At 50.3% G+C, this 15,078-nt stretch overlaps 1 protein-coding gene across 1 annotated transcript; it reads right to left on the bottom strand.

The window, feature by feature from the left end:
• Positions 1-8,349: 8,349 nt before the first annotated feature.
• LOC103798282 (zinc finger protein RFP-like) lies at positions 8,350-14,619 on the bottom strand. The gene is made up of 4 exons (XM_009070534.1): positions 14,556-14,619; positions 13,896-14,063; positions 10,876-10,926; positions 8,350-8,888 (listed from the first exon to the last, which is right to left on the bottom strand). Exons 1-4 carry the CDS (start codon positions 14,617-14,619, stop codon positions 8,350-8,352), a joined length of 822 nt encoding a protein of 273 aa, XP_009068782.1.
• Positions 14,620-15,078: the final 459 nt, after the last annotated feature.

The raw sequence follows: 15,078 nt of genomic DNA, 5'->3' as shown, positions 1-15,078 counted from the left end.
AATGGGCAATTCTCCCTCCTCATCTTCAGAGTATATCCTTCCTAAAAAACCCATCTGACTCCTTTGCAGCATTAGAGTCGCAGGAGGCACTGTACCACATGTCACAGATCCCAACAAGATCACAGCCCTGAAATCCCACCCAGGTCTCTGCCTCACCCTCTTGATTCCCCACTTGGGCTGCATCAGTGGGCAGGCACTTCCCAGAAGCACCTCAGCACACTATCCAGAAAGGACTCGGCTGTCTTCTTGGAAGAAACAGCTTTGCTCTGCTTTGTGAGTTGGGCCCCAGCTCACAGGATGCTGATCTGCAAACAGTGTGAATTGCTCAAAGAGCCCAAAACTCTGTTACACAAATCATAATCAGAGCCAGTTATTAACCTGTAATATTGGTATCCTCCTCCTCCTCATATCATTTCCAACTTTCACACTAGGATTGAGGAGAAAAACTTTTGGGCCATCAGAGCTCTGTGGCCACTTGGGACCATGTCCTGCTTGCCCTGGCAGAATCACTTGCATCCATCTGGAAGAAGAGCTGGGAGCAGCAGTGAGAAGAGGGCAGAGCAGGGTAGGGGCCAAGGGGCAAGAGGGTGTTGAAGGAAGGATGCTGCCTGTCCTGAGGGACAGACAAACACGTATCATGCTGTGCTGTCTGAGTGTACAGCAATGCAAGCAGGGGCTCTGCAGGCACAGCAGCCACAGTGGGGGCTGAGGCAGGGGCACTGCTCACCACAGCCACTCTTTGTGGGAAAGGCCTTCATAGCCAGAAATATATGACAGGACTAGTCCTAGGTGCTCTATAAGCCATGAGCCAGGAAGCTCTTGAACCACTTTGCAGAGCTCAGCCAACAGTGGCTGCTTCAAGGAGAGGCTGTTGCTGCAGAGTCCAAACAATGCTGGGGCAGATGGGATGTGCCAGGCTGTCTCCTTCTTGCCCAATCTTCCTTGTGCTGCTACTGCTCGGTGAGTTGGGGGAAATCTTTGTCTTGGGGTTCAGCACTGGAGGGCTGCTGAGCAGGAAAGGAGCATAAGGAGTACAGAGGGGAAAGTGTGCGTGGAGCAGCCGTGCAGGACGGGCAGAGCTGCTTTGGTGAAAGGAGGATGATTGCTTCCTCCAGCTGCTGAGTGGGTCAGGACAGGGCACCTCCTGAGCACAGGGGAAAGTGTGTGTGGAGCAGCTATTCAGCAAGAAATAGTAAGGTAAGGGGAGCGGGGTGATTGCTTCCTCCATCGGCCATGTACCTCTGGGCAAAGGGTTGAATTTCCAATCACTTTAAGGAGGTTTGGGTCATAGTGTGAGACTTATCAGATGCTGAAGTGCTTTAGAGATCCAGAGACATCCACCTGGAACCACAAACCCAGTCAAAATGGACTTGGGGATGTGTCAAGACATGAGACTAGTGGCATGAAGGATGGATCTGTGTGAGTGGGAGGCTGCTCTCCCGTCCAAGACTCAGCAGTTAGAACATGGACGGGGCACAGGAGTGTGCTGAGTTGCTGTTCATGTAACCAAAAAGTGCTCTGCCCCACGGTGCAGGTGCCAGTGTGATTACCCAGGACATCTGCAGCTCCCCAGGGAATGGTGAGTACAGGGATAGATCCTGTAAAGAGAGTTGTGAAGGGCTGGAGATGGGAAGGGTGAAGGGCTTTGTTCCACATGTGTGAAACCCTGGAGAGCAAAGTCTTCCCCTCCCACAACCAAGGTGTTTTCCAGCACATGCATCAGTAACACTGTCCTGGGCCATCCCTGTGCCATCTCTCCAGGTGACCTCCAGGCTCCTGACCTCCTCCTGAACACTTATGCCGTAAAGGAGGGGGAAAAGGTTTTGTTTATCTGCCTCATTGACCATCAGTATCCTGCTACCCGGATTGTGTTCTGCAAGGGCAGTGTAGAGGTGAAAAGCCTGAAAGCCCAGCAGGGGCAGGGAAGGTACTCTATGCTCTTAACCATGATGATGGAGAACACAGGGACATACACATGTGGATACCAGCACAAGGACAGCAGCAACCGAGTGACGAACTCTGCTCTCAGTGCTCCCTGGAACCTGAGTGTCACAGGTGAGATCTGGTGCTGGGGCACAGGCAGGTAACACTCAGGGTCCCACAGACCCCAGATTAGGAAGGGGAATGTGTCATTCCCTGTGGCATGTTGTTTGGGATGATGGGGGTCAGCATGGAGTTCAGCCCAGTCTTTGACACCAAGGACACTCCTCCCAGTCACAGGAGAGCATCCTGCTCCTCTCCTGCCCCCAACATCATGGAGAGTGGTGGTATCAGAGCTGTGCAGAGCATTCATTGGTCACGACACTCGATAGATGGTGCATCATGGGGTCCCCACAGTCTGTACAGGACCTAGGGCAGTGGCAGACCCTCACCCTGTCCCTCTCTCCTCCTAGGCAGTGGACCCAACTCCAAGGCAAGGACATCCACTAATGGTGAGTAATTTCCTCCTTCACACCCAATGTCCCTCAGCACTGGACCAAGGCTGCCCAGCTGCCAACACCAGGACATAGGCAGGTTCCTCAGCTTGGCTCTAAGGGCCTATCCTGCTCTCCACTTCCACTCCTCATAATGCTTGGTCTTTCCCAAAAATTTCTTTACCCTCAGCTACCCATCCCTGGATATTCCACACCTTCTCCACAGAAATCATCATTGGAGCAGTGACCATTTCCCTCCTTCTCCTGGCTGCAGCCAGCTACTGTTTCATGAAGAAAGGTGAGTGATTTGGGGAAACTGAGGGTAAACTTTGAGTTGAAAATTGCAGCCTGATGCAGGCCTCCTGCTGCTGCTCTATATGTACCAATTTAGGATGGCTGGTTCATTACCCCAATGTCACGGGAATCTCAGACCCTCAGGCTTTACTTTTGTCACCTGAGAGGAGCAATGTTTCTGGGCTGAGGAGGTTTTTACCTCCAGGATTTTTGTGCTCTAATCCAAAGTGGGGAAGGAGAGACCAAAGGCATCCCTGCCCCAGGCAAACATTTACTACCATCCTTTGGTCACAGGAGTTGAGTTTTGGGGTTGGCCTGAGTGCAGCAAGCAAGGCTCCTTGACACTCTAGCTCTTCACAGCTGCTGAGAGCTTAAAAGAAGCCAATCTGTGGAATGGGATTCATGTTTGCATAGGTTAGCTTAAAAAATCTCTCTGTGAGTGAGGGCTGGAGGTTCAGCCCATCACAAACATTGCAGAGCACAGAGCATGGAAAGCCTGGGCTGTGCAGGAGCTCTGTCTCTCACCTCTCCCCTTTTCTTTTTTTATTTTTTTTGCAGTGTCCTGCAGAGAGAGATGCCAAAGGTGAGCAGCAATACCTGTGGGCTGCAGAGATGGGGGTGATGGAGACAGAGGCATCCTAGGCATCCTGTGGGGGTTCTTGGTCAGGGCCAGCATGGTCTGTGCCCGTGGATGGAGTCCCCCCCGGTACATGCAGGGAGAAGCAGGATTTGCCCTGGGCTGAACTCTAACCATGGATGTGATGCAAGACGACATCACCCATGGCAATGATCCCAATGGATTCATCACAGTCTGAACACAGACCTCAAAACCCTCTCCCCCAACTCTTTCAAGGCAGCATGTTCCAAGCCATGAGGCTGAAGCAACCCTCTATGATGAAATACAGTGTGAGTATCACCTCCTCTCTCTGGGTGACCCATGGACTCCTCTATCTGTGGGGATCCCCATCTTGTGTCCTTTTTTCCCTTCAGCACCACCAGAAACCATGAGCCCATCATCTGGCTGCAGCATGGCCTCAGTAGCTGCACTGAGTTGCAGGGACCTGCCATAACCCACTTTTCATGACCTCCATCCCCTCCCCTGACTGTGCTGCCATGCAGGACCTTTCCCAATTCCACATGCAATTCCAGCAATTCATGTCCCAGCAGGATAGGCAAAACAACTGCCCATTGAACAGGGGCAGATTTCTCCCCACACCATTGCTTCCTGCTTCTGCCTTGCATGCATGGCCCAGCCTCTGCCTGCAGCAGCAAGGTGACAGTATGCCAGTGCTCAAGGTGACCAAGTCCATGTGCTGGCACAGTCTGACCCTACACATTCTGGCCCCAGGCTGCAATCCAGCTCCCCCTGGCCTTGGTGGTTTTCCCCCTCTCTGGTTTCACTTCTCCATGGTTTCTGCATCAATGCAGATTGCAGCAGCTGAGGATGTGAGACCATGATGATGGGTGCCAGTGGGCAAAATTTCTCCTTGCCAGCTCTGAAACCTCAGGCTGCAGCCAGTGGGGCTGTGGGTGAGGGACAGGGGTTATCTCCCCACCATCCCTGTGCCTCAGTCTGTTTGCATGGTGACTTGGGTTTCCCATGTGGGCAGATACAGACACATCAAGCTCTGCTGGTTGGGCAAATAGAGGAAATGCCATGGGTTGGAGGAAATGCAGACAAAGACCTATCCCTGCTCCCCATCCACAGACAGAAGAGCAGCTTGTTCTGCTGCCAGGAGTGGATGGGACTAGAAGGAAACAGGGCAGGAGATTCAGTCCAGACACCAGGGGATCTGCTCTATAAAGTCAGGGTGGGCCTTGTCCATCCCAGAGCTGGAAACAAGGGCTCACTTTGTGCTTTTTGCCCTCCACTGGCGTCTATCATAGCCCATGTTGTATGTAACATGGTGAGTTGTGGCACAGGTTTGGTGCCAAACCATGGGTCAGGCTCCCCCCATGATGGCATATGCATGTCAGGGTCTGTATTGTTGTCTTGGGCTGGGGAATCCTAGAGGGTTGTTCCCACACAAACCCAGTAGAAGCACTTGCAGAAAAAACATACTCTTCATAAAAAGTAAATTATTTTTCCTAGTTGCCTTCTGGAAATATTTTCCATGGGAAAATGGTTCATGCCTAAATGTCCGATGTAAAAATTGGTCCCTTTACAAGTGGGGAAAAACTCCAATACACTGTGTGAAATTAATTGGAAACACATTATTGACCCCAATTTGCTATTATTTCTGCTGCCTTGTTAATCCAGGCTGGTTGTACAGAGGGCCCAGTTCCCTGCAGCACTCCTGCAGCCCTGAGCCTGAGCCTTGTGCAGGGCTGCTGCCAGCAGCTGAAATAACAGGATTTCATATTCCCTCACAAGCCCCACGTGCAAGAACTGATCAGCACTGCAGCATATACCCTGGTGAGGCACTCCCACAGCCAGCTCTGGTAGTGCTGCATCTTGGCAAGTGCTCACGGAGAATCGCCCACACAGCCTTTTCTCTCTGGCAGAGAGTTTCTGTGCTAGGCAAATGGGGCAGGTGTGTCAAATTTGGCTTATTTGGGCTTTGCTGTGCTGGGGAAGGGCTGGGACAGGAGCCTTGAGGCTGCTCCTCCAGCTCCTCCTCTGTCCACATTCTCCACCTTTCCATTCCCAATCCCATTCCCACCCATCCCTGCAGCTTGCAGCTATTCTGTCCCCATCACAGTGAACCTGCCTCGTGCTGACCCCTCACTCATCTTCACCAGTTCATGTGGGGAATTGCCAGAACATGGCTTAGAAGGGCAGCACCTCCCCCTGAGCCCTGTCAATGCCAACCTGGCCACAATCAACCCTTCCACCAGGCCCAGCCCTTTCCACACACATCATAAATGTAATCTGCATGGGTTGAGCCAAAAGAATATCTGGTACTTGCACATGTATTTACATTGTCTGGTGGGTAAATAGGGAGGAGAGGGACAACTGGGTTTACATGACTGCACAGACCTGATGGCCTGACACGTTACCCCCACAGGAGTACAAGGCTCTAGCAGAAACCAGTGCACAGTGGATTGCACCAGTGCACAGTCCTGGACATGTGGAGGCAGAAACTAGCAGTGTAGTCCAGAGGTCAATACTCATTCTGTCCTGTTTGACATTTTCATTAGAAATTTCAGTTATAGTGTGGAGAGTTCCCTCAGCATGTAGGATGATCATCCCAAACTGGCAGGCGTGGCTCATGCTGGAGGGTCCTGCTGTCATCCCAATGTTCCTGAACAGTCTGGAGAAAAATGGGCTGCATTAAACAAGGTGAAGGGCAAATTCCTGTACCTGGGGAGGAACAAGCTCAGGCACCAGCACATGCTGGGACACCCAACTGCGAAACATCTGGATAGAAAAGGACCTAAGGGTTGTGGTGGGCTCCAAGTTGAGGAATATGCTCTTACTGCAAAGAGAAACTGGTGTCCCACTGTAATGCCCCCGACGGCTCAACAGGTTGAGGGGAAGGTAATTTGAATAACCCTGGGCAGTGTGCAGGAGAAAAAAACCCTCAGTTCTCAGGAGGTTTAAAAAGAAACAATTTGTACTTAGGAACTTTGGGTCACCTGTGTGGAATAAGACAGTCAGCAAAAGGAAAATCACTAAACTTCTGTCGTGGTTTAACCCCAGGCAGCAGCCAAGAACCAGCAGCCGCTCACACACTCCCCCACCAGCGTGATCTGAGAGCGAATCAGAAGGGTAAAAGCTACAAAAACTCATGGGTTGAGATAAAGACAGTTTAATAGACAAAGCAAAAGCTGCACACACAAGCAAAGCAAAACAAGGAATTAATTTACTGCTTCCCACAGACAGGAGGTGTTCAGCATCTCCAGGAGAGCAGGGCCCATCACGCGTAACGGTTCCTTGGGAAGACAAATGCCATCACTCCTGATGTTCCCCCTTCTTCCTTCTTTCTCCCACTTTATATACTGAGCCCAGTCATATGGTATGGAATATCCCTTTGGTCAGTTTGGGTCACCTGTCCCAGCTGTGTCTCCTCCCAGTCTCCCATGCATCCCCAACTCCCTTGCCAGTGTGGCAGTGTGGAAAGCAGCAAAGGCCTTGGCTCTGTGTGAGCTCTGCTCAGCAACAACAAAAACATCTCTGCATTATCAACTCTGTGTTCTGCACAAAACCCAAACATAGCCCCATACTAGCTGCTGTGAAGAAAGTTAACTCTGCTTCAGCTCAAACCAGCACAACTTTATAGCATTTAAACATTCAGGGCAAACTTTAAATTAGCATACCTTGAGAGAACAAAGCCCTTAGTGGGCACTGATTACAGCATTTATCGACTAATTAAGGAGATACTGCTCAGTGCAGCTTCTAACTTAGTATGCTGCAAAGGAGAAAAGAAGAGCAAAAAGGAGAAAAATACATGAGAGGAAAATAGATGATAAAGAGAGGCAGATAGTCACCACCCGTGGATCCAATGTGGTCTCATCAGCTTCCAAGCCAGGGCCATAGGGCACACCATGAGGCACATGTCTCACTGTCCCTTTATCCATTCCCATTGTCCAAGACCCGTCCTAGTGGGAGGTCACACTCGAGCCTGCACTTTAGGCAGAGCCAGGAGCTTCAGCATCCATCTCGGGGCTTGCAGCAAGGCCACGTGGTTGACCACCACCATCTCAGGGCTCACATCAGAGCCATGTGGACACCGAGGCCATTCCAGTGCAGACCTGCAGTTACCTGCTGAGGCTCGAGGGGCTGGGGGGAGCATGACGCCGCCCCACCTACGCAGACCTCAACCTGCTCCCCCCACGATTTTCCCAACTGAGTGCTTTGAGCCAGACAACTTTTGTTGCAGTCCCTGACACCCAAGCAATATTAGGAGGAGAGAGGCAACAAGATGGGAGAGGTGATCTTTCCCTTCTCCTCAGCACTGGAGAGGCCACACCTGCTGGCTGTACTCCCCAGTACAAAACACACATGGACACACTGGAGAGTGTCCAGGAAGGGCCCACTCATATGATAAAGTGATTGAGGCCTTTCTCATGTGAGGAAAGGGTGAGAGAGTGGGGACTATTCAATCTGGAGAGGAGAAGGCTTGAATGGGTGTCAGCAATGTATAGCAGTACCTGAAGGATGCTTTTCTCAGAGGTGCCAGTGACAGGACACCAGGCAATGGGCAAAAACAGGAGGTTCCCTTGGATCATCAGGAGAAACTTTATTACTTTGAGGATGACCAGAGATGATGTGTAGGCCCTCCTTGGAGATATTCAAAAGCCATGGGACATGTGAGGGTTGATCTTGACTGGCTGCTAGGTGCCCACAAAGCCTCTCTATCACTGTCTCTCCTCAACAAAATGAAAAATCACAGGCTGTCAGGAAAAGGAGAGTATTTTTTTAGGAAAACTCACAGTCCTCAAGAGCATGTTCTTTTCATACAAACAGGAACTTTTCTTTGCCTTGAGCACATTAAATTCCTCATCAAAAAAAAATCATTCTGTTAAAAAATGTACAAAATTCCAGACCTGGCTACTATGACAGATCTATCCTCTTCTTCATCAGCTTTGTTCAGGAGACACAAATTAGGAAGCAGCATGATCACAATGTGCTTTGATCACTGGCTGTATATTGTTGACCTTTGAAATGCAGAGTGAACTCTTCATCAGCATAACAAAACTACACTATTACCAGAGGCTCAGGGTCAGGCTCTACAGCAGCAGGACCTGTAGAGAAGAAGGGAATGAATTTCCCTTCCTGGTTGCTGCCATCAGCAATGTTAAAAGTGTATAGAGATTCTCCATTAAGGAAATCATAAAAAGACACCTGCTTGGCTGGGATGTCCAGGAAGATCCCAACGAATTTCAGCTGCCCACTCACACTCAGATGGGTCCAACGATCTGTGTAGGCCCAATATTCTCTCCCATCTGCACACCCAATGACCCAGAAGCCATTCTGAGGGGACAGAGTCAACGGCCCCTTGCGGGTCACAGATTCCCTGGCAACACCCAAGGCCCAGCTTCTTCTTCTCTGAACATCTACTTCCCAGTAGCATTTTCCAGATATGTATCCTTCCTTTGCCAACACAAACATATGGGAATCAAATCTCTTCTCATTGCTGGGCAAGTCTCTGATGACACCAGTATCTTTCACTCTCTTCCCATCTGCAGAGATTTCCAATCTGGGATGAGCTGTGTCAGCATCCAGGGTGACATCCCCTGCAATGGTCAAGTCATGCCATAAGGAGCAGAAAACACAAGCTCTGCTTTGCTGATCCTCTCTTTTCTATGCCCTCATGCTCCTCTCATCTGTACTGCCCCCACCTCCACGCACAGGTGCACTCGGCTGCCTCTTTCCTCAGGGTGCCTTGAGCTTCTCCCATCCCACCATGTCCTTTCCTTGGGCTGCTGAAGTAAACTTGCACGGTCTAGTTATTGGCAGTGGCAGGGGTGACTTCTGTGAGAAGCAGCTAGAAGTTTCCCCATGTCTGTCAGAGCCAATGCCAGTGACTCCAGGATGGTGACACCGCTGCGACAAGGCCTAGCCAATGAGTGGTGGTAGTAAGGCCTCTGTGATAACAGATTTATAAAGGAAAAATGGTATTGTGCAGCAGTAATTTGAAGCCAGATAAGAGAGGAGTGAGAATATGTGAGAGGAACAATGCAGACACCAAGATCACTGGAGAAGTAGGGGGAGGAGGTACTTCAGGCACTGCTGCTGAGATTCCTCTGCAGCCTGTTGTGAGGACCATGGTGAAGCAGCTGTGCCCTGCAGCCCATGGAGATCAACAGCAGCAGAGATCCACCTGCAGCCCATGGGGGAGAGCCATGCAGGAGCAGGTGGATGCCCAAAAGGAGGCTGTGATGCCCTGGGAAGCCTGGGCTGAAGTAGCTCCTGGAAGAGACCTGCAGACCCATGGAGAGAGGAGACCCACATTGGAGCAGAGTTCCTGGCAGGAGTTGTGATCCCACAGGGGACCTGTGCTGGAGCTGTTCCTGAGAGACTAGACTGCACCCCGTGGAAAGTGGCACATGCTGCAGCAGTTCATGGAGAGCTGTAGTCCATGGGAGGGACCCCATGCTGAAGCAGGGGAAGGACTCCTGTCCCTGAGCAGCAGCAGAAACAACATGTGATGAACAGACCATAGCCCCCACTCCTGTCTCCCTGTGCCATTGAGGGGCAGGAAGCAGAGTTGTGAAGGAGGGTGGGGTGGGGGAATGTGGTTTTAAGTCTGTCCTATTTCTCATTATCCTGTTCTAATCTTTTTAGCAATAAAGTCACTTAATTTGCCCAAGTTGAGTCCGTTTTGCCTGTAATGATATTTGATGAGTGATCTCTCCCTGTCCTGATCTCAACTCATTAACCTTTTGTTATATTTTCTCTTCCCTGTCCATTGGCAGAGAAGAGTGATAGAGCAGCATTGCTGGCTGGCTGGCACCCAGTCAGGGTCAACCTGCTACAGCTGCTGGCTGAGAGAGTGGGCAGCCTGCACACACCAAATGCAAAGCACTCATCCAGTGCTTCTGGGACTCCAGCATGCAGCACCAAGGAGGAGCCTGTGCAGGTGAACACCCTCTCCCTCCATCTTTGGAGTGCTGTGGGGGTGGCTTAAGGGAAAGAACCAGGAGTTGACAGAAGCTGGAATTAGGTTTGGGTGTAATGAATTACTCCTTAGCCAAGTCTGAAGGGGATTGTCAAGCTGTAAGTAGTTTCTCCTCAATAAAAGGACAGAACCAGTCTAGGGCATTACTTCTACATGGATTAGAGTGGAAGAGTGATCTTCACTGCCACAATGATGAGGAAATGTTTCTTATCTCAGCTTTCCACACTCATCAGTGGATGGGATGAAGCCCTGGCAGGACTCGAGCAAGGTGCAATGTCATGAACTGAGATCCTCTAGCTCAGCTCAGATTTAAAGGAGCTGCTCCACCAGTGGAGCAAGATCATCTCCTGATACTTTTTCTGAAAGGCCAAAGAGGCCGAAGCAGGAGTGGGAGACAGTGTCTGCAGTGAGCAGTGCATGCAGATGCCCCTGCTCCCCATAGCTGAGGTGGATCCTGACAAGCATGGTCAGGGCCTTTGACAACACATGGCACTGAGAAGAGTCATGAAACATCCTTTCCTCTTAACTTGTTTTTCTCCCAACAGCTCTCTGAGTGGGTTGAATGTGTTTTCCAGAGCTGCACTCAGGCTCTCAGTACTCACCTCTATAGTCTTCCTTATGCTTACTTTTGTAGCGATGTACTTCCGACATCACTGGGAAAAGAAAAAAGGCAATAAGTGGATTTGTCAAGGCTTGCTGGGCCCCAGCATGGTAAGGCACAACCCAAGGTTCTGGAAAAAAGGGCTTTGTTTTCCTGGACTAACACATTTGTTCTCTAATTTGGGAAACACTTCAAGAACCCCATGCCATTCTCCAAAAAGCAAAGCCTGAGGCATTGCAGGAAGAAGTCTAACCAACTGTGAAATGTTGGCAGGAATTGTTAAGGAGAAGAAAGCAGATGGCATGGTGGTCACAGAGGAGAAGGGATAGGGGACAAGGAAGATGAATTTCCCTGAAGGACACCTCTCCAGTTTGCCATGCAGTGGGAAGAGCTGTAGCTGCAGGGCTCTGCACTGTTCCCATCTGCATGTCAGGATGCACCTTCCTCACCACAGCCCAGCTGCTGCTTGAGCATCTCCAGGTGGCAATTGACTCTTCCCCAGTGCACACTTCCAGAGTGCCTTAAAATCTGCTCATTGTCCATTATCATTTCCACCTTCTGAACATTTTCAAGGTGTATCCCCTAATGAAGGGGGATTCAAACAGAGTATACCAACTCTCTGCTTTAAGTGACACTGAGACCACCCTCACACTCCTCTACTTCCCCACTACATGCACTCGCTCTTGCCTTAACAGTTCTGTTTCTCATGTCTTCAAGAAAAACGAGTAAATCAGGGTGTGTGATATTTTTCTTTCCCAAATATGGGACATGTGACTCCAACTCACTCCCTCTAAAGTCCAACAAGGATTAAAAGTTACTATGAGATAAGTTTGGCCTCTCCTTCCTTTCAGATGGGAGAGAGAAGTCAGAGGAATGGCAGAGCATGGACTAAAAAGGAGGTGGACTTTCACAGAGAAGGACCTACCAGGGAAGAAAGGTGCCCCAGTTACCCCTAGAGACACTTGGCAGGCTCCATTGTCCTTCCTGTGAGGAATGACCAGCATTACTGGGACAAGAGTCTTGCCTGCCCTGAGGTGAGGCCTTGTTCCAGTAATGACACAGAGCCTTCCCTCTTAGAAAAGACCAAGAAGTCTCTGTTCTCCTTTCACTACTTAACAAGCCCTATCCCGGAGCACAGTGGAATACGAATGATCCAAGTCCTGAGCTGTTTTTTCCAGGAAAGGAACATTGTCCATGGCAAGTTAGTGTTGGCAGGACAGAAGCCACACCAGGGCTGATTGGGTAAGCCTGACCCAGTGGAAGGAGAGCAGGGCTTGCCCAAGGCCTGAGACCAAAATTCCTCCCTTTAGCTCTTTCTCTGGGGCTTGGCTACTCCTATGATCCTTCCCTCCCTGACATGGCCATCTCCCAAGGGTAATGGGCACATGGGCTCTGGAAAGAGAGGCAAAATACTCCTCCCACTTTCACAGCATCACAGAAACACAGAATGGGTAACATTGAAGGAGAGCAGGGCTTGCCCAAGGCCTGAGACCAAAATTCCTCCCTTTAGCTCTTTCTCTGGGGCTTGGCTACTCCTATGATCCTTCCCTCCCTGACATGGCCATCTCCCAAGGGTAATGGGCACATGGGCTCTGGAAAGAGAGGCAAAATACTCCTCCCACTTTCACAGCATCACAGAAACACAGAATGGGTAACATTGAACCACTGTACTCCTATGATCCTTCCCTCCCTGACATGGCCATCTCCCAAGGGTAATGGGCACATGGGCTCTGGAAAGAGAGGCAAAATACTCCTCCCACTTTCACAGCATCACAGAAACACAGAATGGGTAACATTGAAAGGGACCACTGAAGGTCATCTAGTCCAACCTCCCTGCTCAAGCAGGCTCTGCTGCAGACCCTTTCTCAGGATTGTGTCCAGGTGGCTTTTGAATATGTCCCTAAGACTCTCCTCACAAGAGGAGTGCTCCAGTCTCCTCAAAAGCTTTGCAGCCCTCAGCTGGACTTGCTCCAGGATCCCCATGATTTTCTTCTACTCCTCAGTACTCCCTGAACTCAACACAGAAATCCTGAGGTGTTTCACCAGGGTTTCTTCTCTCTGAACCTGCAGGCAATGCACTTCCTAATGCACCCCATGACACCACTGGCCTTCCTGTCCACAAGGGCACATTGCTGCCTCCTGTACAAGTTGTACACCAGGAACTGTGCAGAGCTACTTCCCAGCAGGGCAGCCCTGAGCATGGACTGGTGCCTGGGATTATTCCTTATCAGCTCCTTTGAATTGGTTTGGATGGATTGACTGAAGGAGAGATGGGGAAACAGCACAGGCCCTGTGAGACTCTTTCTGAAGGCTGACAAAGGTCTGCTGGGCAGCAGGGAGGATAGGAATCATCCCACTCCATCTCTCCAGACACATCTGTGAGTCATGGGAGACAATGGTCTTTGTCATGAGCAAGGGGAGTGGGGAAAGGGAGAGAAATGGTAGTAGGTCCATTATGGCATATCAGAGACAGAGAGAGCTCACAACATGGGCCCTCTACCAGCCCAGGGGAGGATCTCTGGGCTTCCTGCAGTGAGTGCAGGATGCTGCCAGTGGCCTTGCCTAACCCCACTTCATGTATTCCCCTCTGAGATGCCCCTGAGCCAAACAGGTGAGCACAGAGAGGGCTCTCATCATGGGCCCTGACACACAGGGTGTGCACAGCCTGGCTTTGCCCACAATGCAATACCAGAATTTCAGGAATAGGAGAAAGAGAAAGGGAGAGTGATGGTAGCAGATTTCCAGCTGGAAACCTTAACAAGTATCAGGGAATGAGAGAGCTCACAGCACACACTCTCTTCAAAGACGAGGGAGAGTAAAGGGGCTTTGCCCACCTGCAGATAACCCTTCAGCAAGCAGGTCTTTCAGTGTCAAGGATCCCAAAAGCTATTCCCCTGTAAGGGCTGTCTTTCTTCACCCACTTTGAGGAGCTGTGAAAGACTAGTGCACAGGACATTTTGCCTGTAAAGCACCTTTTGCCTTCAGAGATATGAAGGCTTGATTGAGAATGGGCCTCCTCACCTTGCTGGTTCTTCAGCTCTGCTCTGAGGCTCTGAAGGTCATGCTGTATGGACTCCTGGCTGTTCTTGAAATCTTGCTGCAGAGTTTCAACTCGTTGGGATAGCTGCTGGAAGTCCTTTTCCGGCCTGGATTCCACGAACCTGGTGGTTTTTGTCTCCTCTGTCCTGCCTGTGAAAACATAAATATGTCACTGGGACAATGACATTGCTGCCTTGAAGCAGAGAACATCCATGTGCCCTGAGGTTGCTCAAATTCACTGTTTTAAAGTCTCTTCTTGGAGCTTTTCTGTGAGTGATATTCTATGTTCCTCGTTCCCCCTTAGGAATCCTTACTAACAGGAATTCAATTTTGCATTGAAGGTACAATCTGGAAAAGGTTTACACTTTGCCTTCTGCCTTTTAAGAGGGAGGGAACAAGCAACTCAGTGCAAATTTTCAACCTCTAATTGGTGATTTCTCTATTCATCTTTGAAAAGTGATCCAGAGACTGAATTCTAAGCTCACACTGGCTTGAGCTACCCAAGGGGTTTGTCTGCATTGTTCCTGGCACACTGGAGTCTGTGTGCCAGCTGCCTCCTTCCCCTTCCCAGCAGCAGCTCCTTGAGAGAGAGATATTCTCCACAGGTGCTTGTGCTCAAAGACACCTCCTGTCTCTGCTCACGGAATGTCATCTTCATATTGATCACCAAGAGGAAGACAAGGTTGATCTCACAGGTGAGTTCCATTCTCAGGTGTTGCTACTCCAAATGAGATCCTTATTTTGGTTCCCTTCAATGTCCTGCCTGGTCACTAAATGATCTGCAGCACAAGAGACTTCTCTTTCCTCAGACAATTCTTTCTAGTACTGTGATCTTGGGGAACAATCCCATAAATCCACTCATATAGGGGCCCAAATGCAGTTCTCCAAATCCAAGCCTCAGGAAAGCACCCAGTCTGTGTGTGCCTTCCTGAGGCTCTGGAGAGGCCTGCTGGGCAGCAGGGAGGATAGGAATCCTCCCACTCCATCTCTCCAGACACATCTGTGAGTCATGGGAGACAACACTCTTTGTCATGAGGAAGGTGTGTTGGCACATCCCTCACCTCCCCCTTGGGCTGTGGACTGTAGAATGCTCATGGGGCCTCAGCCTAGATTAATGGCACCTGGGATGAACACGGGCCCTGTGTCTGCCCTGGGGAAGGTCCCT

Source organism: Acanthisitta chloris, unplaced genomic scaffold (genome assembly GCF_000695815.1).
Source record: "Acanthisitta chloris isolate BGI_N310 unplaced genomic scaffold, ASM69581v1 scaffold14132, whole genome shotgun sequence".
Classification (NCBI taxonomy): domain Eukaryota; kingdom Metazoa; phylum Chordata; class Aves; order Passeriformes; family Acanthisittidae; genus Acanthisitta; species Acanthisitta chloris.
The sequence above is the reverse complement of the archived record's forward strand: the minus strand, read 5'-3'. Positions and strand labels throughout refer to the sequence as shown.